General features: G+C 37.6%; 1 protein-coding gene across 1 annotated transcript in view; it reads left to right on the forward strand.

The window, feature by feature from the left end:
• The first annotated feature begins 17,680 nt into the window (after nucleotides 1-17,680).
• Nucleotides 17,681-26,389, forward strand: part of LOC121907673 (polycystic kidney disease protein 1-like 2) — a 44,225-nt gene continuing 35,516 nt past the window's right edge. Inside the window, exons 1-5 of the mRNA XM_042427369.1 lie at nucleotides 17,681-18,213; nucleotides 18,921-19,068; nucleotides 23,082-23,311; nucleotides 23,491-23,681; nucleotides 25,312-25,528. Of these exons, the coding sequence (XP_042283303.1) occupies nucleotides 18,078-18,213; nucleotides 18,921-19,068; nucleotides 23,082-23,311; nucleotides 23,491-23,681; nucleotides 25,312-25,528 (922 nt within the window). The 5' untranslated portion in view covers nucleotides 17,681-18,077. The remainder of the gene's footprint in view (nucleotides 18,214-18,920; nucleotides 19,069-23,081; nucleotides 23,312-23,490; nucleotides 23,682-25,311; nucleotides 25,529-26,389) is intronic.

Below are 26,389 nucleotides of genomic sequence, written 5' to 3' on the forward strand. Positions count from 1 at the left end.
TTACTATTGTAGTAGACTGGGAGCATCAAGTGATTATGAGAGAGTTTTTATGTTTGACAATCTACACTGTAGCTGGAAATAGAAAAGAAAAAGAAGAAATCATCAGAAGGTGTGTAACATACAAGATCATCAAGCATGTTATTCAAATGGTGATGCAGGACCTCAGCAAGTTAAGGGGCTATATAATCAGAGATGAGTGGCTCTGAATGAACTCCATTGCACAGGGGCTCTCACTCAGAATTAAGTCTGTAAGGTTGTGCTAACAATATGGTTGTGTATGGAGACCGGTACAAAGCTCTGGAGGACAATTTTCCTCAATTCAGGGGCAAATGCACCAATCTGGTTTTTGGTCATGTTCTCTTTGGTGCTCCTCTTTCCTCTTCTCCAACTCGACAACTAACTCTGTGACCAGCTAAAACTGGTTTAAAAGTGTATGTTTATGGGTTATTTTATATACCGGCAAATGGTCAGCTCAGGAATGAAAGGCTGCACTAAGGCAAATTGCCCAAGCACACAGGTAAAAGGTTTCCTGTGTAGGCTGTGAGAGCCTCGATCTTGATCACAGAATATTTGTGTTTTCCATTAAAAAAAAAAAAAAGAGTCTAAATAAAATAGTGCAATTCAATTTGAAAAACAGTCCACTTTTAATGCGGCACATTATTACGAGTTGAAAAGGTATACTGTGCACTTCATGGTGATATTTTATTAAAAAAAGAAATGATTCAACTATAACATTAAAGGGCATAGATTCATAGTGAATCCAATACTTTGTTGGTAGCATCATAGGTATTTGGAAAAATATAAATATTTTATAATGCCTCTTATAGTATATTTATAGGTCTGTGTTGATTTGCCTTTTTGATTCAGAGTTGACCTGATTATACTGTAGATCACAGATCCAGTTTCACAGATCTACCCCTCCTCTGACATGCTTGTTTACAGGAAGTGGCTGCTTCTGACTTCACAGCCTGGAGCATGCTCATTGGAGGAGAGAACAACATGAGAAGAAGGGAGACTATTTCTTCTAGTGCTTTTCTAATTACAAAAATGATCCTCCACATCCTTTTTCCAACCCTTCAACCCACATTCCTCCAACTTGTTTTTCAATCAAGATGTTGACTCTCTGGAGCATTCCTTCACAGGTAAACTCAAAGGGAAGGTAAGGCTCAATGTGAAATATACAAAAGGTACTTCCAGTGGAGTGGAGTGCAATGAAAGTACAATGTATGGACATTTGTGACAAAGGTGACATATCTGCCATTTGTTTACACCTTCCAAATTATATACATTTGTCGTCTACCATAGTCAGTGGATTGATTTTACTGTTTGACCTACTAGCTCATCATTTGATTCCTTATTCATTTGATTGAGGTTGAAAATAATCTGTATGGTGTGCTAGGTTCTAGGGGTGTGCCCGAATACAAATACATTATTCTGCAAAGCACAAATAGTGGGTTTTATACGAATATTTGTTTCATACAAATATTTTAAAAATTATTTGTTGGGGGTGTTCCCCAGAGATAAAGCTACTGAGCTACTGACACAAGCAAAGTGCTTTTAAAGACTCTATATAAACTGTTGTTCTCCTTCTCCTTTCCACAAAGTTAGGTTGTTAAAAATAGGCAATAAATGAAAAGTGCAAAGCAATAATTGCCTTTGAAGTTCCTCCCTACATGTTACATGGTGTGCTGTCTCTGTGTTATGGGTGTACAAATAGATAGGTCTGGCTACAATGAGGCGGTGAGTAAAGTTTTATCTCAGTAATCATAATAATTTTCTAAAATTAAAAGTGTAATAAAAACAAAAACAGGATTTTTAAGCCTCTTCCCACTTTTATTCGAATGCAAATACAGATACAAATAATTTTGCTGCCTCAACAAATACAGATACAAATACAAATACTGGGATCTCTGCACATCCCTAGTAGGTTCTACACAGGAAGACTATTAAACTTTGATGAATGTTAGATTATTTTAAGTGTTTCAGTTTAGAAAATGATGCCTTACCTCTCTAGTGTTGGGCTTTCCCCTGAAGAACTGTGAGTTCAGGGTCTAACCTGGGATACAGGAAAGCACAGCCATTAGCTAAGGCCTCCAGATGGGCGGGGTATTCATATGGGAAAGACAACCACACAAAAACCTGCAACAGACCACAGACACAAAGCTGTTCAAACTACCCTGACGCTGAATACGCACCTACCGTATGCAGGTCTATATGATTCACTCATGCACTTCTTTTTGTCACCACATGGTGCCAGCCAACACCAGCACATAAATGATGCATCTTACACTCCAGTACTGCACCTATGAGTAAAAGCTTACACAAGGTGAGTTGTTATTACTTTCTGTGTGGACCCACACTTTTCAAACCCATTAATAATTATTTTGTGTGGAAAAAAAATGTGGGTTTGAACAATTTTAAATTCTTGTAAAGATTCCAGTATATCCAAATATTAAACATGACATGCTTAATTGCAGGGAAAAGTGTATAAAACAATGACCACACATCTAGAATATTCTAATGCTGATGTAACCTAGTAGAGAAATGGGCTCTGTAGGATTATTTTATTTCAAGTATTATTTTCTGTTCACTTAAACAATGCGTCAGTAAGAGGTATCTTCTCAGACTTAGTTCTTATTAGTTATATCAGATAATTCTCCTCCTCTCCGCTGGCCTTCTCTCTTAACCTCCTCTCCACTGAATCAGATCTTCATTTCACTCTACATGATATCTATCTTTCTAACATTATAGTGCTCAACTCATATGTGTTTGTCCGTGAGAGTGAACATGGGATAAATTTTATTTAGGGCTTGAATTAGTCATTTTTGTAAAACTACACAACATGATCATTAGGGGGAAACATTGTGCATTGTGTCTTTTTTGACGCACTGTATCTCATCATTCTGTCCCTTCACTTACACGTGTCATTTGCAACATATTATACACCATTAAAGGATTTCGGTATAATTTAGGGAAATTATGCATCTCGATACTCTCTTGGTATCTTCAAAAAGATAATAAATGGGCAAATGAAGGCACCATGATTATGTTAATCACTAATCCATTCTGGTGTAAAATAGACCTTAATCCAATGGGGCCCCCTTCAATTTCTGTAATATCAGTGAATGACAGTAAATCACTTAAAATATACTTTTAAGAAAATCTTCCTTTTGAAATTAGGTTATGAGTCATCATAATTACTAATGCTGTATGTTCCAACATTTTAATATTAAAAATAACTTCAATCAACTAAATTACACACACACACACACATGCTCATACACTCACTCTCTCTGTAGTGCTGTCTGAATCTGTTTAAGGTCATGTAAGGTCATGTAAGGTGAAAATGGTAACATAGAATGAGAACTGTGAAAATGATTGCACTCCACTGGATGTATTCTCCAAGGGGGCCTCCACTGAAGGCAGTCTCTGCTATGTTAAGACCAGATTCATCTATCACCTCACCAGGATGCACCAGGATCTGCGGGCAATGTAAAGAGTTCTCTCTCCTTTGTTTCATTCAGAATTCAACCAGTATGAATTATTTTAAGGCTAATACAGCACCACACTGTTTCTTACTTGCTGGCAATATTAATAACAACACTAAAACAAAAAATAATATTATTAGATCTAATCTCAACTAATATTAGTAGGTCAGTTTTCATCCCTTTGTGAGCGTTCCACAAGTTAAATGGACTGAGGCTCAAATAATAATAATACAAATTAGACAAGAGCTCAGAGATATTTCAGCTGTAGGATTACTATAAAAATGCTCGGCCCAGGAGCAAATATTTTTTTTAGATCTCAAAGCAATGTGGCCATTGTATCCTATCAAAAGCCCTTCAAGCAGCTAGGAGGAAATGGCCTCATCTGATGACTCATTCCCTCCTTCTAAGGTAATTGTGTATTATTTCTGGTAAAACTGTTTCCAATCCCTTACGTAGTTTTGGCTATTCTCTTCTGATGAAGAGTTAGGTCTATGTGATTCATATTCATTTCTGTTTCTATTTTCACTTTGCTCTTTCCAAGTTTCCCAAACTGGGCTGAACAGGACCACAAATCATCGCCAACATCACCATGACAGTTTGTGTTAATTATGCCACTTTGCCATTCTCCATCCAGATCAACCTTCAATTTGAAGATTCGGAACAGGAATTTGCTAGTTAAAATCTGGTCCTTCTTCTGATCATCAATCAATGCAATTTATAGTAATACAGACATTTAAGCGATATTGTTATGTAGGCAACTAATGTGGAAAATGAGCTCAAGGGACAGTGAACAAAACTGCTATAACTGCTATAAACAAAACAAAAAAAACAGCTGGAAGCACAGGACACAGGGGGCATATTCATAAAGCTTCCTAGTACAAAGAGTACAAAGAGTTGCTCCTGGTGACGAAATTGACAAAAAGAAGCTTCATAAAATTATGATGTTTTCTAAGAATTTCCCCTTACAGTTAAGACTAGATCCTGATAAAGATAAAAGTTATTCACAAAGCATCTTAGCCCTTAAGAGAGCTCCTACGGCTCCTTGCTCAGAGTTTCTCTGAGAATTTTTCTAAATCATTCGTAAGCTAGGAGAAATGTTTAAGCTAGGTTAAGAGCTCTCTGAGAGTTTTCTCAGAATGTTTGTGAATATGGCCCCAGAACTCTATCTTAACCTAACAAGAGGGAGCAGTTACACCAACATACACTTCACACTTTATCATATCTGTGAATTTCCAAAATCTCACTGAGATAAATGAGGATGGAGCACAGAGACCCATTCACCACATAACTACAGTATCAAGGTCAGTCTTCATCCAAACCACAGAGGGCCACAACAACAACAACAACAGCAAAAAAACAAACAAACAAACAAAAAAAAACAGCAGGACCAAAAAGAGCAAAAACAGCTAACATGCTCACAATGACAGTGTTAGCATGCTGACGTCAAGCAGCATGCTAACATGTTTATGATGTTCACTGTCTTAGTTTAGAGCGTTTGCATGCTAATATTTGCTAATTAGTGCACAACATAAAGTACGTCTGAGGCTGATGGGAATGTCATAAACTATAGTTTTGGACAAATTAAAACTTTTTACCTGACGGTGGCACTAGAAGAAAAGTTAGAAGATCAAAGTTATTAGGCCAACAATTTATCCTGAGAAGGACAAGAATGTTCCTAACAAATTGTTGATCCACCCAATAGTCGATGAGATATTTCACCAGGGGATCACTAAAGACAGTAGAGCCTCTTTCACATATAGTTCCCATAAATTACTGGGGTAACTTTTCAGGCACTGCTAGTGATTTTCACTATTCATACTTGCAGCTACATTCAAGAACTTTTCCATCTTGCGACTTTTCACATATGCCATGGCAATGCTGGATTAGATGGGCAAGGAACAGTCCAGCAGATGGCAATAATGCACTTATGAATGCCAGCATCTCTAACTGTTCCAGACAGCTGCTTAACAATTTCACCCTCTGCACAGACTGAGCACTTGTATTGCTTGTTAGTTATCAAATCACCTGTGAAAGCATTGGCAAGGCAACCGTAAACAAGTTGTGGATTCAAATACATCATCAGCAGAGTCTTGTGATTGGTTCACTTGCTCCATGTGAAAGGGTCTTTTGTCAGATGGCCATAACTCTTCACATGCTTGGTCCTGCAATGTTACAGCTTTGATTCACAACACAGTTGTACTGGCATTTTCCCTGGAATGTTACTAGGTCTTGAGGTGGGATATTGGTGGTACAGATTTCCCTTAATATCAGTCCCTGCTCTCATTCACACATGACCTCATGCAGGAAAAGTTCCTGAACATTTCAGGGATAGACTGCATGTGTGTAAGGAACTTAGGATTCATCCTCTGGGCACCAAGAAATATCTGTCTGTATAATGTTTAATGGCAACCCATCCAACAGTTGTTGAGATATTTCACTGGATATGTGGAAACTGGCCTGTTGTTGGCACAAGAGAAAAAGTCAAGGTCACTAAAAATCCTTAGGATTAATTGTCTTGAGACCATGGATATATGTACCAAATTTAATTCCAATCCATCCAACAGGTGTTATTTTAAATAAAAAATGAAAATGTCAACCACATGGTGGCACTATTGAAAAATTCAGTTAGGATCACCACAGTTAGTAGAATTCATCATCTGGGGACCATAAATGTCTGTAAAACAATTTAATCCGATAGTTTTTGAAATATTTCAGACTGGACCAAAGTGGTACCCAACCAATAGACCAATATTTCCATCCTACAACCATGCTGCTAGCATGGCTAAAAATCACTGGATCTACAAAATCTATCCAGATTACTGCTGTTGTGGGAAAATAACTGATCTTTTCCATATTTTTACCTCTTTGTAATACATCACATTCACAGTATGTCAAGAAACTAACTCTGTTTTGTTTCAAATTATATGGTGTGATTAAATAAATTATCATTATTAGTAATATTTTCTTATAAATCTTTACCAATGAGATTTCAGTGGTAAATTGCCAAAACAATAATATAAATGTAGAATTGTCAGTCAGTGTGTCTACCCATGCGTGGCAGTAAAGCAGTTTTCATCCTCTTTGATTTGATTGTCTGAGAAACAGACAGCAATTTTCCCTGCAGAAAAACATCTCAAGATGTTTTCTGAGGTACAAGCCTGTCCTTGTGTTTTAATCTGTGATGATTTACTCTGACGCTCGTCTGCATTTTGAGTCCAAGTAGTTAGCATCGAAACTAGCTGGGAGAGATTTTAACTAATTTCCTTCTGAATAAAGTATAAATGAAGTGTGAAATGATGTCACCAATGTAAATCAAATGAAAATTGTATTTTCATATATCTTAATGAACTTTCAAGACATGTTGAAGAAGACGACCTTGTGTTGTTGTGTATGTTTTCACCAACTCCTTGAGGAAATATTGCATGTATGTAATTGAAAAAGATTCAGCCCTCTTGTAGCGTCTAGGCTGTCCCTTTAACCAATCTGTAAAACCTCCTGAAGACACATTGATTGACTAGAGAGCAGTAAGTCAGTTATTAAGTTTTTTTTTTACATTTCAGGAGTAGTTGAGGGTGAGGTAGCTCTGCTCCAAGTGATCCATTTTTACTGCGGGTCAACCTCTGAAACTGGGATCTAGCCTAACAAACAGGTCTATACTATCCAAGTAACTGCTAGAATAACCATCAAGTGTGGACGGCTATTGTAGCAGGTTCCACTGTGGTTTCACACCACTTATCACCTCTGCATTGATTTATCAAAAAGAGGTGACCTTTCTCTCAAATCAATCACAAAGTGACACAGTATGTAAATACAGCATTTGTATACTGTAGACTTGTGCTATGTCTTACATACAGTATATATCACTAACCTAAAAAAAAAAATTCAGCTTTTTAGTAATATCAAAAGGATTTTGAATGTGTACGACTATAGATATTGTATGTTTTGACAGCTGAGGGAATCTTGAGAGAATAAGCTGTTGTACAGGATGTGATCATGGACACACGTCCAACACAGCTGTGGACTATCATGCAGTTATTGGCTGTATTTATCACTGTGTAACTTTGTGACTGATATGTCTTGAGAGAGGTCAAGTCTTTTTAATGAATCGTTGCAGAGGTGATAAGCGTGTGTCGGGAATTGACTTTTTTCCTTGGAATGGATCTTTGATTCCCTGAATTGATTCCCTGCAGCACAAAAGAGACAAACAAGTGGTGGGTGTGTTGCCTTCTATTCACACCACTTTCTACTGTAGTCTACAGTGACATATGTCAGAGGGTGCACGTCAAGACACAAATACTCTGCTAGTTTTTTTCTGCTAGTTTTTTTTTTTTAATTGCAAACCTACATGTGCTGTGCTCTAAAACTGCCCACAATACAGCTCCTTAATCATCTCATCCCTCATTATGTCCTTTCTCTTTCTCTGCCTCTAATTTTAATCTGGAGTGTAATTCTTCATTGTAGTGCTTCAAAGGAGGTGAGAGAGACACTGAGAAATGAGGAAAATTATTCCGCTGCTCTGAACATAATTTCAAAATCCTTGCATCTGAAAAGAGCAGCAATCAGCAGTAGTATATAATTATTTCTCATATTCAGAGTACTTAGTTAGCAAATATCAGTTGTGAATTCCTTTTTTTTAATAAGCAAATATGATTTTAGCAGTAGTGCTACTTGAAAAGACATTAAAATACAACAATTATATAATAATAATAATAATAATAATAATAATAATAATAATAATAATAATGTTTTATCACAGTTGTCAGAAGATTGCACTATGGTAAGGTGATCATCTTCAAATTTCACAAGGCTCTTTATTATTTATAGGAGAGGAAAGGGCAGGTGAAAAAAGAGGTTAAGGAGAGAGAAGACAGACAAACAGAGGTGAGAAGTGAAGGAAAGAGGGAGCAGAGATTGTGATTATATTGACGAGATATCTCTTTAATAAACAATACTTTGAGCCAGAAAAAAGACTATTTGGCTCTGGTTGAGAAAATAGTTTCCACAAAAAGCAGAATACTGTGACCATCACCTCACTTAGCCATATTCACAGCTTGTTACCCACAATTACCTTAACTTCACCCTCTATTTCACATCCTCCTTTATGAATAGCTTCCATTTGAATTAGGGACCGAGCCCAAAAGGCAGAGGACTACTGACCCTATTGTTTTTCGTGCGTTTGTTTCTTTCTTTCTTTATTATTATGTTAGTTAAACCCTGAATTTGACCCCCTAAAAATGCTCAAAAACTCACCAAATTTGGCACGCACATCAGGTCTGGTGAAAAATTTGATAAAATGTAAAAATTAACCCCTAAAGTGCCAAAATGTGCTCTCTAGCGCCACCTAATATCCCTCATTTTTAAAAAGCAAAATGATCTGATCCTGACGGGCCAGAGTACCAGGTCCCGACACCGCTGCTTGCAGCTTTAATTTTCTTTCTTCTTTGAATCTCTCTTATTTGGCATCTGCTACTGTAACTGTAATGCAAACTTTGTCCCTTAATTTTTACAATATGCATTTTAAAAACAGGAGGCTTAATCATTCTCTATTCACATGAGCTTCACTGGTAAATAATGTATCTAAATGAAGTTACTAGGACTGCCCTGGGTGAAGAAGGTGTATGCAACATTAGCTCCACTGTAAGAAACAGAAAGTGTGTGATTATTTTTTTGTGTAGTCAGTATCTGTATTTCTATTGAATCCTGCTTCTGCTCCATCATGAACGCCCTTTTTTTTACTCTTGACTCCTCTCATTATGTCTTTATTTTCTCACTTGCTTGTCAGCGTTGCTATACACGGTCAAAAAGCTGACAGCAAAATGCATTTTTGTCCATTTTCAATATAAGCAAGCTGCGGTTTCGTTCATGCACTTTACTCAGGGTCCACTAGAGGCCAATTTTAATGTTTGTTTCTGACAAATGTTTAGAAGCCTGAGACTTTTAAGCTTGACATGTCATTTTTCTTTTATTTTCATGGGAAAAAATATCATAGTCCAACAAAGATGGGTTGAATCATAATGTGAAGACAACACTATGATGTGTTTGGGGATTTAGAGCAATAAGCCTTCAGTGAGCTTCTTGTGTTTTTTAATATGAACTTGTCTGTTTACAGTTGGTGGTTGTCAATTGCTTGGTATGTGAGGTTAAACTTGAAAAATGAAATATGAGTGTCATGGCATGGCATTTCGGCTTTATAGCCAGCTATATGGAATATACCTGGTTTTATGTATCTGGTGCAGAGGGCAGGGTGGTGTGTCATATCTGGCAGAGTTGAAGGAAAGTTGGCTGGAATTACCTTTATTTCTGGCATGTTGCTGTATGTCTATTCTCCCTAAAACATTTCACTGGCATTTCCCACTAGCCAGTCCCAGCTACATCTGTAAATAGACACATTTTTCTAGTCTGTATTGTCACTGTCAAGCAGTGTGGTAAAAGTCTAGTTTGCCTATTGTCAGCTGTGGAGCCAACGAATACAGAGCGACAGCCAGGAGCAGGAATGGTGTTAGCATTGCTGACATTTTATAAAGTTTTTAATTATTTCAAAAGTTCACATGGATTACCAATGTTGTTTTTTCTTCTTCCAAAACATGGTAAAAGTTGTCTACTTTTGCTTTCAGCACTTATCACACAGATGTGTAGCTTGCTATTCCAACCATCCATCCCCATTGTATTCCAGAGAGAATTTCATTTCTGTAATTAAATGTCAACACCAAACTTAACACACCACTGTCCTCTGACAGCACTTGGAGGAGTGTTGCTCACTCAGCTAAATCTGTTGAATTGCATAAGTAACTGGGATCACAATTATTCATATTTTCATTTGCTGAATTCTTGCTCTAAATGTTATTTATAACATTTGGATTAACTACTAACAATGTAAAAAGAACATCAAAGTTCAACACTTGTGTGAGCAATGAAAGTTATATCTAACTCTAGCATGCTCTACTGACTTTTAATCACTTCATGGACAAAACACACATCAAGTACCAACATGATGAGCAATTACAGCATTTGCAGAATCAGGCAGAGGGAAACCTTACAAATTAGACAATCTAAACCTAGAAGCACGTTTACTGAGTAACATTATGTGGATACATTTGCTCATTAAAAACAGAACTAATGATGGTTTGTCAGCTGGTAAGTCCACTACTTTGGTGTAGATTGTATTATCTCAACAACTATTGGACAGATTGCCATGAAATTTTGTACAGGCGTCCATGATGTACACATTTGCAGAATCAGGTGGAATAAATCTTTGCAAATTAGATGACCTCTTCTAAGAAGCAGGTTTTGTAACTTCTCTGGGTAAATTTGTAACACCCAGAACTCCCTCAAATCTGGAATGTATGCAGATGTGAAAGCTATGTTCTATTTTTTACTTAACAAAGTCATTCAGATAAATCAGGGAACCAATTTCTTGGAATTGGCCCTCATTATAAAAAGACAAGACACAATAGAATAAAAATAACACACAATGAGAATACAGAAGCATAATGTCCAGGTATCTTAGAGGCTTGAGCCTGTATTTTCAATGAAGAGCCAATCACTGAGAAAGACCAGTCTGTTTTTATTTTCTGGTAACAAAAGCCACCCTCTTTTGTTGTCCTAAGAGGGTAAAAACCCTTTCACGATGTGTTGTGGTTGCAGGTGCAGGTATTTCTTACTGTTCCTTGTTGCCCAGGCTGATGTAAATGCATTTTTTTTTAATCTCACAGCACACTTGATCACGACAAACAACACTGCAGGTACAGGGCTTCAGTCAGGCATCTAGGACACCTCTAAAGTTGACATGGCAAAGTTGTTACTAAGCAATTTATACATCCAGCAGACACAAAGCAACATTAACATTCATTGGGAGTCGTGTTTCTGGCCACCTGATGAATGTATGTCTGAGTTTCTCTCTCCTTCTAGCTGTTTCACAATTTTTCAAGTCGGTCTTAAAACAGTCAGGTGCCCATATGAACACTTCATTGATTTAAATCAAACACTATATTATAGTAAAGTTGAAAACAACAATTAGGTGACTGTAAACATAACATTTTGTAGTGACTAAACATTTAGACATGGCTTCAAATATAAACTCCACATAACCATTATTTCATAATATAAAAAAATTCAACCTGAAATTCTTCAAACATTATATCTTTAACCCTCTCAAAAGTGTATGTGTATATAATATGTAATAAATGCACCAAGGTTAAAGCAACAGTTTATTTGAAATGAATGCAGTTTTATGAAACAACCCATACTTGTTAGTGTTAAAAAAGACTTCGCTATACCAGTCAACAGAGGGCAATGTTGTCACATGGTGAAATATGTAATAAAACTGAATTTTAATATGTCATCAATGGATTATCGTACAGATATCAAAGTTATATCATTATTCTTGAAATCTAAGCACCAATTTCTGGCTCAAGTAATGATCAGGTCCTTGCTTCACATTAATTCAGGCATTGGCTTAAAGAAAGGCCTAACAGGGAATCTACTAATGTCAAGTTACTCAGGAACGTACTCTAAAATTTACGGCAGTTCATGTGTAGATAAGCGCGACCCAAAAAGGGAGTTTTTCTAGTGGAACTGACTTGGCAGAAAAGGAATATAATATTTATAAGTATGTGCTAATTAGTGTATAATTCCATGAAGATAAGAATCGTGTTTTTGTTTCCTTAGAATAAGCCCTTTATATCAACGTAGAGAGAAGGTCCTCTTCCACGGAGCCCATTATGTTGCACCGCAATATTTCTACAGTAGCCCAGAACGGACAAACTAAACACTGGCTCTAGAGAGGGCCTTTCATATTTTTCACGAGTTTCTCCTACACACTTGGAAGGGGAGGGAGAGAGGAGGTGTATTCATTTGGTTGCAATCTACAACCTCATCGCTAGATGCCACTAAATCTTACACACTGGTCCTTTAACATTCCAGTGGTCCTGTTTGTTTGGAGTGATCTGGTCCTTTCTCTGGTTCAAATGACCCCAAAGGTCATTTATGCTATAGTTCAGGTGATAATTTAGTTAGCCATCTGGCTCTTCCAAGAGTTTTGACACAGTCTTCGATTATCATGTTCACAGACACCCACTAGGGCCAAGAGATCAGTTCATGTAAGTCTTGGGTGAAAATTAAAGAAAGGTTTGTCCCTGAAACAGGAAAACAAGTCTGTCTTCCTTTCTTAGGAATAGAAATATTAGTTCAGAAAAACAAGCAAGCTGTCCTCCTACATTTGGTATTACATGTTTTTCTCCTCACAGAAGAGACGCCTTATTTTCTCTCTGGAAGTGGGATGCTTTTTTTCTTTATGATTGACAGAATGCCCGAAATAGATTGTCGTTGTGACTCAAATGGATGCACTATAAGAAGTGGAACTCAGACTCCAAAATGTCCCCTTCTCACTTGAATGAAAACTGCTCACCGAGTGCATACGCTTCCATGTTATGCAACTGCATTGCACATGGGTATTATGAGGTTTTTTTTTCCCCTACTGGCACATGTCCATGATGTCCTATTTGGCTCATAGACTTTACATTGAGATGACCTCACATACAGAAAAAATGCTTTTCTTGGCCTTGGGAAAGTTTTACAAATATAAAACCTTCATGGTTTAAAAAACAAAAACAAACAAAAAAACGTTATATAAGGAATAATAATAGATCTTTTGTGCAGTTCAAGGTGTCCTGCCAACAGTTTCTATTTTTTTTTTTTTTTTGGTAGTCTTGTGAAAGTGAAAATGCTTTTTGGGCCACTGGGTATTTTTTTGTTTCATGACGTGAGTGGCCACTAGGACAAATAGGCAGCAAGGCTGAGTGGTAGCTCTTAATACATCCATAGACTGAACATTTAAACCTAGCACTCACATTTTTACAAAAAAAAAAAAAAAAAATAGTTTAACATTCAGCATATTTTAAAAAAATATAGACCTCTGAACTTTTTTATGAAATGGTTTAAATTATTGGTAAACCCTATCCCTAAGCTACCTGGCCATCTGGTTGAAGCCACCCTCCTTTTTTTTTGTAGCTCTGTTTGTGCTCCATTGGTTTTTGAGAGAGCCTGGCTGTTAGGTAAACAATAGTCCATTGAATCCAGAAAAAGGTGTGTGAGAAAGGCTCTTGTCAGACCCATTTAAAAGCAGGATGTCACCAGGGTGTGTGCATGAGAACATTAGACAAAAGGATGAAGTGGTCTTATTATTTCCACTACACTGAAAGCAGAGTGATGTGAGTCTAACTATGATTTTTGAAGAGAGGATGTGCCGAACAATTCTGCACCTGCAGATCTTGGTGACACTCAGCTGTATGTCTTGGACTGAAGATAAGACAGAGGTTACTGTTTCCTGTCCAGAAAACCAGAAGGCCTTCGGAGGTTCCTGCTATGAGTTTGTGGATCTCAAGCACTCTTTTTTCAGTGCTCAGGCTTGGTGTGAGCAGAACAGTGGACACCTTGCATTTGTTCCAAATGAAGACACTCAATATTTCCTTCAGAGACACCTGGACCCGAAAAAGGATATATGGCTTGGGGTAGCACCCCCTGCTTCGTCAGAACTGCAAGATTCTCCAACTGGTGAAGGTAGGAAGGCAAAAATTTGAAACTGCACTCAAGCATGTAATTGATTGTTTCTATCCACCGTAGACAGATGATTTTAATATGACAAATATTTGCTGCAAGTTACTCATGAGTACGTCTCTAGCACATGACTGCAAGCACTAAAACACAACAAAATAGAATCTCATTTAGTGGTAAAAGCCAAACAAAAATCTTACAACAGCTTTCGAAGCTTTGTCAGCAATGAAAGCATGTACAGTATTTCAGTAGTAAAAATGAATACATTATCAAGAATACATTTTTATGGCACAAAACTCATTTTGCCTCCTTTTGGGAGCTGGGACAGACTTCAGACAATTATTTCTACATATATATTTTAAAGGATAAAATCAAGTAATAATGAAAACCTTCTGTGACTTCCCAAACTGGCAGCGGGAGGTCATTGTCCACATAATCCTGTTTTAATTGATCTTAAATAAAAAATCATAATGGCTAGAGCATTCATTCTTTTTGCAGCTGAGAGCTAAGGCTTCTGTCTTTTGCATCATCACATTGTACGCTTGTGTCGCAAGTTGATGACGTCATTACATTACTTTACGTGCGGTGCAAAAAGTGGTGACGCCAAAGGAGCAGAGAAGCGGGTTGATAGTTCATGTCAGAGAGAGATAAGGCATTTTTCAGACCAAACAGTTAAACATCGGTGACTGAGCTGAAATGGCGGCAGCTAATAGTGTTAATAGAGCTAAAGGTGCTAAAGGAGCTAACAGTGCCAGTGCTAACAGGGGTTACTCAGCGGGGTGACATGGGGGGGAACAGGGGGATGGGCACTACGCTTCCGCAACAATGCCATCCTGACCAACAGTGGTGGGATGGCATTGTTGCGTTGAAGCAGCACTGCTTGCCAACGCAGCCCGGGTAGTGCGCAGTGCAGAGCAGCGGAGTGTAGGGGCCCTGCTTGTGAAGTGGAGACCAAGGAAGAGTGAGCCTCACACATCACCTTCCCCTAATTTGCCTCACCTGGGGAAGAAAGGGGAACATCCCCTCTGACCCAGTTGGGGCGCCTCTCATGGCTAACAGCGCCAATACCTGAAACATGAGTGTGTAACGTTAGTGCTATGAAAACTCTCTCCGAGGCCATGTAACAGTTACACCCTTTATTGATGCAAAAAGGTTGCTGGTGCTGGACCACTGAGAGGCACAGTGCAGCACCCCAACACTTCACGACAGAGGATACAGCGGCTGGCACCATCTTTCCCAACACCCCCTGAGCATCGGCACACAAAACCACCCCTGTCCAGGGTTATGCAAGGTTAGGGTAGTATAGATTTTAGGGATATTTCTATTGCAGATGAAACTATCAAAATGTCTTTGCACTCTGCTCATAAAGATGAGCATCTCTCAATAACTAAAAAAATGTACATAGTTCAAATAACTTATGGAGTGTTAAATAATTTGTTCATGTTTCTACATTCAGAATTGTTTTGAATCAATATGTTTTGTGTGTTTATTTAGTAAAATTTGATGAAAAAACATGTCTGATTTTTTTTTATTTATGACACAATATTTCAATACTTTTATCAATTATTATGTTTTATTGATTTACATAACCTTTTTAGCTTAGGTTGTAGAGATTTTAGGGATATAAAGCATTTGAAGATACTCTAAGAAATGACATCACAATAAGCAAAAATACCACTGTAGGCACTGGTGAACCATTTCTATTGTAGACTTCAAAGGGTTTGTACCAACAAAAAGACACAGGAGGAGCACTTAAGTTTTATTTTTGGTATTTTATTTTTCTTGCCTTGTGCATTACATTCCATCAAATACTGAAATGTGGTGTACCACTGAAGAGAATACAGTTAAACATTGCAGATTTCATTATATTTGGTGAATTTGTGTATAATTTATTATCAGTTTGGTCTGTGTCTCAGAAAATATTCCTGTGCCTACTGAGACATCATTCTCAGTTTCCACTGCTCAATAATTACAGCCTCTTAATTGGTGTTAAGCCTTTTTTTTCATCACAGCAGAGGGAGAAATGAGTACGTACACTCATAGTTTTGATCTATCATGTTCCTATTTCTCTTTTCTATTTGCCATTAAGGTCATTGTTTAAATCTCCCATTTCGGAAATAACAACCAACTCAAATACACAGTTCATTAAATATACATCTCCCGATATCAAAGTGTAGTAGTAAAAAAGATTTACAAATTATTGTTGAACAATTACTAGGGATAGTTTGAAGTGAAGATATTGTCCTGACTTCCATTAATTGGAGTAGAGTTTGAATTTTATTACCACAAAGGTCAATGTACTTACTGGCACATCAACTTAAATTAGATAATGTGTATGTTATGTTCAGCAGTGGTTTGTTCCATCCTCAGGTCTTCTCTCTTGGCTGGATGGTTCACATATCACCTACTCAAACTGGGTGAGCAGCCCGCAGCCAGGAGCAGCTTGTGGACACATACTGAAAAATTCAGGTCTCCGATGGAAAGCTACAAGAAACTGCAACCAAAATCTGCACTTTATCTGCCAGTTTGGTATGTTTTCTGACTCAAACTGACTCAAAAAAAGAACAGCATAATGAATCACTGTATGGTGAATCACCATTTTGTACTGCTTTTGTATTCTTGCAATCTAGAGTCTGGAAGATCCATTGTGTGTGCAGGTCGTAACACCACTCTGCAATGTAGTTCTGGTCAAGTGTTAATGATAGATGGTGGTTTCTATGGTCGTAAGCACATTCACTACTGTCGAGCCACACCCTCTGCAACAACAACATCCACACAACATCAGTGTGGCTGGGTGGATGTTTTGGATTCATTAACAGGTAAAATGTGGTCGAATAATTTTCTGTGTGCAATAAAAACATCAATTATTCCCTTAGTATTTAGTTGCTATTCTCTATGATAATTGATGTATGCATGAATATTATACTGTCACCTAATACAGCAAGTTAACTGATATGATCTGCACAATAAGCACTCTTAGCTTCACAATGGGTTCTGAACTAATGTGCCTTACCTAACAGGGAAACAAAAGGAACAGGAAAACAAACGCTTGTGTCTCATGAAAAGGTTCTGCAATCCACTTTTGAAGGAAGGGATTACTAGATATCACAAAGCATATATTTTGTGTCACTCCAGGCCATTATTTGCAAAGAATGACTGCCCAACAGGGCAAATTTGGAAGATAAACCACACAATGATAGCTTAAGCGCTATCAATTTTAGAGTCAATATTGACTCATGAATTTAAGCAGTGGCAAAAGCGCACTTCCTTACTCACTTATTGTGTTCAGTGTAATGGGGCACTGCAACCTATCCCAGCATGCATTGGGTATGAGATGGACATCCTGGACAGGTCAGCAGTCTATCAAGGAGCAAACACACATAGGCAGACAAAGACACAAAGGAGCAATTTAGAATTTTAAATTAATCTGAACTGCTGTGGCTGAGGAAGGAAACCCATTCAGTCAACATCCAGACTTTAAACAGAAAAGGCCCCAGCTGGCCTGCTGCCTACAATTAATGTTGGATTTAAGAATTTCACATTGTGAAAGCCTGATGCCATATGAATCACATACCGTAGCACCAAATCTTAACATTCCTAACAGAGGAATCAGAGGAATAACCTTTACAAATACAAGTTTTGTTTTGTAATGGTGAAGATGATGAGATGACTGCGGCTCAGGTGGTCAGGAAGGTTGTCTAGTAGTCACGGCGTTGCTCGTCTCTCCGGTTCTTCCTGTCTACATGTCAAAGTGTCCTTGAGTAAGACTGTATATGAGCACTCCAGGGCCTGCGTGAAGTGCTTTGTTCCATGCTCATGTTAGAAGCATTACACAAGTGCCGTTTATCTATAATGAATGTTAATGTATTCATGAGTTGTTATTTGTAGGATTGCTAGTTGAGTAACATGTTGTTGTTTAAGCGCAGACCTTTCTCACTACAACTGCTAAATATGTATATGTAATTCGGCCTATTTATTTTTAAACACATATTATTTGTAAAACTGTCAATGATGTTTATATAATTGCTGTGTGATATCATGATCTTCTCTATGTGTTTCTCAGCTCACTGCCACAGCCGTCAGGTCTGCCATGTTGCAAGATTTGTTGACTCCTTTGGTGAACCCTGTCCTCAGCTGGGGAGCTACCTGTCTGTGGATTACCACTGCAAAGATGGTCTGTCACAGCATCAGTCAACTGTAAAGCTCAGTTATAAATATTTCAAACTGTACTCACAATTTTTACATCCATCGCTTCAATAGAGGACAAGCAGCACTGAGAGCACTGAGATAAAGAACCGCTGATTGTACCAGATGCCGGCTGCTATAATCAGTATCTTTATGTTGACAGCGGATCAAATGAATACAAGTAAAGGTGTAATTTGTAGTGACAGACCCACAGAGAATTATCACCACACTCTGCTGTTCCCCTGCAGTTGGATTTACAACCAGCAACTTTACTGTTCTGGTTTACTATCACCCTTTTAAATCAATGTCATTTCTAAATGCAGCAAGCTGTTTCCAGTGAAAAAGCTTTAAAAACACTCTATAGGCTACTTCCCCAGCACCGAATGGAAAAAAGTTAGTGACAAGCTGGTGAACATAGTGGAGCATTTAGCAGCTAAAGAGCCAGACATTTCCTGCAGGTGTTAGTGGAGACCAAAGCAGAGCTAAAAGGAAAGTGAATGTTGGACTTTGATGGACAGAAACACCAAATGAATGCTAATGTTGCTTTGTATCTGCTTGTTTGGTCTCTGATGTTTCTTTGTTGCTGACATGTTAAAACATTCCTGATGACAAAATGATGATGTCTATTGTCTATTTTTTAGAGACCTGGTTGGTTACAGGCACTTTGCTATATTTCTGGTCATTTCCTCCCCCCAGGCCTCACACTGTTAGTGAGTACAGTGGCTGCTGTTTTCAGTGATGTTACCATCGGTGTGAAGTGGCTTTTACATTTGCCCAGAGGAAACATTAGCTGCAAGCTGAGTGCTGGGGACAGCCATATTATTTATCTACAATTTCAAGAGGGGTGAGTAAAGCTTTGTTCATACTTCATACTACATGCGCAATAGAAAAGATGACGATCTCATGACGTAAGTTGAAAATAGTGTGTGCGACCGCTTAATGAGAAAAGGACCATGGATGGGGAATACAGTGCTCACATACAGTATACGAAACAAGCATTCGGCATACACAATTGGCGTGCTTGTAGTGCGTAGAGTCCAGACCTTCATGGACATGGGCGGATAATAAAATTTACGCTGTACTCAGCCACATGGATGCGGCAACCATGAATTTGCCTTAACTTTTATAGATTCTTAGATAAACAGACTGTCTATGACTAAGCTAAAAAAAACAAAGAAACACACATTTTTTACACATTTTACACATTAATCAATCAAACAAACTTCATTTGTAAAGCACCTCTCACACAGGTTAATGCAATTCAAAGTGCTTCACAGATGACTGACAAACTGATAGTAAGACAGTACAAGTAATACAGGACAAAACATCAGTTTACTCATCATGAGGAGTACTACTCAGCCTGTGCAAACAGTTATATTGTGTGTTTTTGTGGCTCTAGAGGAGCAATGTTGAATCTGAGAAAATAATCCCGACAATATCGTCAGGGTTATCTTGGTTTGGACTTGAGCATTCAAATTTATGATGGAAGGAATGTGTAATAAACTGAAGGTGTGGGGTTTGAAAGATGTAGCTGTTTACCAGTCAGGGAAGGCCTAACAAAAGACATTACTGAGTTTCAGTATGAGAAATGTAATCCAGTGTTGGACTCTGCCCCAAACTTGTGAATAAAAGACAACTTTATGGAAGTGCCACACTAAATTGCTGGAATACCCGTTTTAGGAGATAGACAAAATAATATTAACATTTCATAAAGAATCATTAATGCTAACCCGTTGGTTACTTTAATCTTGGATCCTCTTTGTTTGGTCAGTGTTTTAAGTTGAAACATTTAGACATTTACTTGACAGTCCTATCCAGAGCAGGATGAACAGGAACAGGGAGTTCACAAGGGTTTTATGATCCATGATGAATGTAATACTTTATAAACAAAACAGTAGACTAATCTATGGCAGTAACGGCTGATAATGTTATTGAGTATCTGCAATAAATAGTATATTACTATATGATAACTTAGCACTAGGAGAAATATGTATAAATGCTGTATAAAACAGCGGTTTGATAGAAAATATCACAGAAATTAAATATTTTAAAATATAACAGCTGTGTTCCAGATTACATACATCAAGTAAAAAAAGAAGTAAAAACCCTATCAGATAAGTCACTTTAGGGCTATATATATATATATTCCAGGAATGATAAGTGAACTAGAAACGCATACTGCTTTCATTGTTTCTTGGAGTCCTGCTGAATAATATAACACATCTCCCGCTGCCTTGATGAAATATATCAGGCGTAATCGTAAGCTCAGCCAGGACATCATGCTTGGACAGGCTAGCAAATTAAGTGGCAAATGTTTTTTTTTTTTGTTGTTGTTGTTGTCGTATTTTTGAAAAGACTATTTTAGTCTTAACTGACAGGCTATTGATTTTTAACAATCAATTGGTGCAGTGGCGCTAAAAAATGAATAATGAAAACATGTCGGTGAAGCCATTTACATGGTTGCATTAATCCAAGCTTTTTCAATTTTAATCCTATTGTGTCTGATGTTGTAAATTTTCACATCATATTGCAAAATGTGACACAACAATATTTACACTGTCATGAATAAAACATAAATCCCTTAAAAATACACACACACACACACACACACAAAGTTTTAAAGGAGGTCAGATGCACAGCAATGATGAGCTCCTGTAAGCTGACATCCACTGCATAACAAGCTGAATATTGAGTATAATTGACAAGTCTGATGTGTGCAGAGATACAGTACCAGTCAAAACTTTGGACACACCTTCCAAACTTTTTGACTGGTACTGTATATGTTGGTATTTGTAGAAGCTGCACATGATTTAATGGAGGTAAACATAGTGGACAGTTCTCAAGAACTTCTCAAATCAGAAGCTGCATATTTCTCAACATATCTGTCCTGCTGTCTTCACGTGTTGCAGGGATTTCATGAATGTGAGAATGTTTTCATACAATATAAAACAGCTGTGAACAACAGACAGGCCTATTGTAAGAATCATCCAAATTCATTTAGAGATAAACGCAGCCTGATGTATCAATGTTCCTGCTTTAGCTTCATTTAACATTATTTCTGATGCTGATTTAAGTGTATTTACTGGTTGATCAAAAGAGTTCATTTGCATTTTAAGCATTATTCCATTATTACTGCAAGTGCTAAATTTGCTCTTGCTGATGAAATCACCAGGTGGGCAGAAGAGTGATGTTGCACCAGAAACAGGTGTGGCTCTAAAATGTTTGTTTTCAGTGTAAATTCTAGGGTATAGTTTCCATCAAAATACCAACAACTCGCTTTGTGCTACTTCATTTGAATGAACCTCCTATCTGTTTGTTCCTCTCCTCTCACCTGTGCACCATGCACTCTGTGTGTAGACAGGTAGACAAGCCTCATGACATGGTTACAGATTAGTTCACCTTTGATTAAAGTGAATTCAATTCATTTCAACTGCAGAAATAAGCCAGTCAGTTGAGACAATACACCTGTAATGATGATATATATGTAATGATGAGAAAGAAAGAGAGAGAGACAAGTTATATCCACCTCTTACTAATAGCCTACCAATTCATAAAAAAGGAAAAGAATATATATATATATATATATATATATATATATATATATATATATATTATTATTATCATCAGAAAGCCAAATCATTTATAAAAAGCTTCAGCAATATATTTCATGACCATTTTGTTGAGGCTTAGCCTCCCGTAGCCTCTTAATAGCACATCCTATGGTCATAATCAATAACCAATTTCAAGTTTAGGCTTGTTATTTTTGTGCGCATGGAATTACAAATGGTTTAATTGACCACTTAATGAAATGAGATAATAAGGACACATTGTTATATTTTAAAGATGATGGAGTGTTTCTCCACAGATTTCCGTTTTTGTTTTTTTTGCTGTATTTATGATGATAAACTTCTGATAAAGGAATTGTTTGACATGAGAAGTGTGAAGGAGAATGGCAAGGGCTGGCAGAGGGGAGCAGGTGGTAGTTGGTTGGAGAGTGGGCAAGCAGGCAGGCAGGCGAGTTGTGGTCCAGGAGCACTGGAGAGAGAAACAGCAGTTAGTAACGATACCAAATTTGGAAATATCACTATAAACAAGTGAGAGGCCTGAAGTGTAAGCTACAGTAGATATACTGCAAGCTGATGAACTGATGAGAGGCAGGTGTGTAGAGCTGGGAGCCAGGAGAGCCACACCCAGGCCAACACACACACCAACACAAACAGAACATAAGCACAGAGAGAGATGGACAGGGGAGCACTGGGAACACAGGGAAGGGGAAACACAAGGAAGCACTAGGGAATCTTCATGTACCATAACAGGGCTAATCAGGCTAGATGCAGGGCAGGTGTGGAGGGAAGTGTGGAGGGAAAGGCAGGCTGGGGATACAGGGGAAAAACAGAGATCCCAAACCCCAATAAACTATCCTCTTCCCAATAAACTGACACACACAAAACTATAGAATACATAAAATATCACCCAAATACACAACACTTCAACCTCCCCCATCTGTAACAAACAAAACCACAACCCCCCAAAACACAAATAGTCCAGAAACATAGAGTCTAGTCTTAACATAACAGGGAGAAAAGGCTGAGGTCTGTGACAGAAAACAGGCTTAATAACCATAAAGAACTGGAATTAAACAGACACACAGAGTGAACACAGGAACCCAAAAGAACAAAAACAAAAAGAGTCCAAAAACTATGAGTCCATGACAGTTTTATGGCAAGAAAACTTCTGATTGGACTTTTAAAGACTGATAGGTATGTGTGACATATGTAACCTGATTTGACTCTTTCTTCTACAGAAACCAGGAGGAACATAGTCACTGCATTTGCTTCTGTATGTGCTTTTACTCAGGTTGGAGAGCAGTGTGGTGCACAAATATACTCATCCAAGTGTTTTCAATGTGGCAGCTGAGTGCACCGGCAATGACATACACATTACAGCTCAGAAAATAATAACAATTCAAGAGCCTATCACTGAGTTTGGAGTCATCAGGTGCAATGCTGGAGACTTGTCTTTTCAAGCAGCAAACTGCAAAGCCCTTTATGGAAAGCCATTTAAAATTCAAATTGAAGTAAAAGCAGGTAGGTACTAAGATAATCTTAATATACCATGTATTATCTTGTCCAATTTGCTATCACTGCTGGAAAGAATCAGGTTTTAGTGTTAGTGTTTCATTAATTTTCTCTACTTGAATTTAAATGTTTGAATTTGAACTGCCATTTTGCGATAGGTTCTTTTGTTTTTCCCTTTATTTCTGCAGGTACAAATGTGACCTACAGAATCCAGAGTGATGAAGTGATGTTGTCCAGTATATCTGTAGTAAGAGGAATTGTTCCCCAGAACATCACAGTGACTCCAGGGATGGTGAAGCAGCTCGGGCCTGGCTGCCACCAGCTGATCCTTTATGCATCTAACATGGTCACATTCCCTGAAGTGTCCACAGACCTGCAGGTAAATTAACATAAGTAAATATGACATCTGCAATAAAACAATCAACATGATCAATCATCTGTCTGGGTCTTTGTTATAATTATGCTAGTGACGCATGAAATATAATGTTTGAAGTTAACATTTTGATCATCTCATTAAGGCGTTGATTGAGGAGATATTTCTAAATAGAAATTAAATTTGACCTTTAATTATAACATCCCATCAATTAGTGGCATACACAATATGCAAATGTTACCGGCCTCAAGCCTAGAGGTACCTGGGCCAGTAGCTATTTTGCTACACAGTCCTGGATGGCTGCGGAGCAGACATGAGTTTATCAGTGTGTGACCAACTCAAGCACCATTTTTATTCTGCTTTATCAGGAGTGCGATCCATTTTTTCCCTTAAACTGATACTATCTTCTGTATGTTCAGTTATTGCTACAATTTCAATCATATTTCAGTGACATCATGTACATCTCACTTAACATTCAAACCGACTTTCACTCCTAACTGGTTTACTGTTATTCGGACTGAAAGTAAGTTGTTTCAACTACCAGCATCTTGGCCCTAATAATACTTTTATATAAATGGAGTGCTATTGCACAGCTGCACTGCCAAATGCATGAAAATATAACAAGATAGTGAAATTGCATACTGTAGCTGCAATATCAAATTCATGAAAATGATTGAAGAAAACTGTTAAATAACAATAAAAACATCCCTACATATATTTCTCTTCTCCCTAGCACCAAGTCAGTCAGTTTACATGAACCAACATCACCTGGTGGCCGCCATTATAAAAATTACAGCACCACAAATGACCACAAATTCACAGCAATTTCACTTATAGCTTGTGGAATCAATACTTTCCCCTCACACAAGGAACTGATACTCTCCTGTACCTTGTTATTTTCAGAATGCAAGTTAAACAAACAACAACAACTATTCTTCCACACTGTTGCATCTTAGTCACTTCAAGCTAGGCAGTGAAAACAATAGATGCAGGCTTAAAAAATTCACTGGACACAAACTTGGTCTATCTTTTCCACCCTCTACACAAACAGCAAAACACAGTAGATGTGTTAAGTCTTAAGTCTTATTAACGGAGCAATAATTTCACACGAGCTTGGTCATGTTTGTCATTGAAGCAAATGATATAATTGCTCTCCTTTTTCATTGTAACTCATCCATAGTCTTATTTTCTTGTACTTTGCCAGGGCTTTTCTTTATTTTCTTTATTTTTTTGGCAATATTACAATGGAAGGCATCTTAAGTCTTAGAGCTGTGTCTTAGTCTTAGAGCAGTTTTAAAATAGTTATAGGAATTTTAATTTACCTCAACATAACTAGATATACCTCTTGGAAAAAGGAAACAGCATTGTAGAGAAAATGTATAGTATTAGTAGTATGAATACTTATTCAAGAATGAACACTGTAGTGAAGATCATCTAGATCAGAGCCATTGATCAATTATTCACTAGCTTTTATAACTGAAGAATGTGATTCCTTATTTTAAAGTGGAAACACATTAACTTAAATCTAACTGCAGACCTGTACACTCATACCGAATCACCAAATAAAGCGGTGCATCATCAGTCTTGATAAGTTTAATTGACAGTGATATGAAATGAAAATGGATGTGTTTCGCAGGTGTGTGTGCTGGAGGATGTAACTGGGCTGGAGGCCTCTGTGTTGGCAGTCAGGGGTGACTGTCTAGACTCTCCAGATATTACCATCGGTGTTTCCCTTGAACGAGGAACACCTGTGCTGCTCCTCTTCTCTCTGACTGGGGACAGCAGCTCATTCTCTGAGACCAGAGAGATGAATACAAGGAAGGAAATTTTTCATATTGAACGTCCAATTCAAGGTATGGAAGAAACTATTACAAATGGGCCACACTTAAGTCCAGTCAAAACACTTTGAAGAACCACTTTTCCTCCAATGACCCATGCTAAGCAATAAATCTCTCAGATCAATAGATGGCTATCTTGCAGAGTTCTATGAGCAGTTTTGGCTCCTTATACCACCCCTGTCCTCTAAAGTGATATCTGAAATATACAAAACATACAAACTGATACCATTCCACATACTACCTATATATCACTAATCCCCAAACCAGATAAAGCCCACACTCCATGTTTTAACTACCATCCTATATTATTAATTAACACTGACATGACAATCATAAGCAAAGATTTATCACTCATACAGGAATCTGTCATCTCATCTCTAATGCACACAGACCAAATTGGTATTATCAAGGGGAGGTGTAGGAATAATTCTTATCTTAATTTTTAATTTTAATTTTAATTTGCACTCATAAGATGGGGCACCACTTTATTAATTATCACATTACTCAGTCTCATAACCAAAGTTGTAAGCTCTTTGGACACATTGACCTCTAGTTCTCTGCTTTAAAGTAACATTCACAGACAAAAACTTGTGGATAAAGGAAACATTTATTTATAGCAAAATGTTATCAACAAATGAATAAATGAGATACTAACACAGATACATATGTAATTATAGACTCAAACAGATGAATGCAATGAATTTTAAAGGGCAAGTTAGAATGGATTACTTGGGTTTTAGTTGATGGTGAAAGATGGTAATGTGGGTTAAACGTTAAAGTACCAGAAAATAGTTGAACGTTAAGTTAAAACTAATAACACTTCTCTAAGGTTTTTTATGTAAGAATTCAGAGCACCACCAACATCAACTCAGAAGC

Source organism: Thunnus maccoyii, chromosome 11 (assembly GCF_910596095.1).
Source record: "Thunnus maccoyii chromosome 11, fThuMac1.1, whole genome shotgun sequence".
In the NCBI taxonomy this organism is placed as follows: Eukaryota; Metazoa; Chordata; class Actinopteri; order Scombriformes; family Scombridae; genus Thunnus; species Thunnus maccoyii.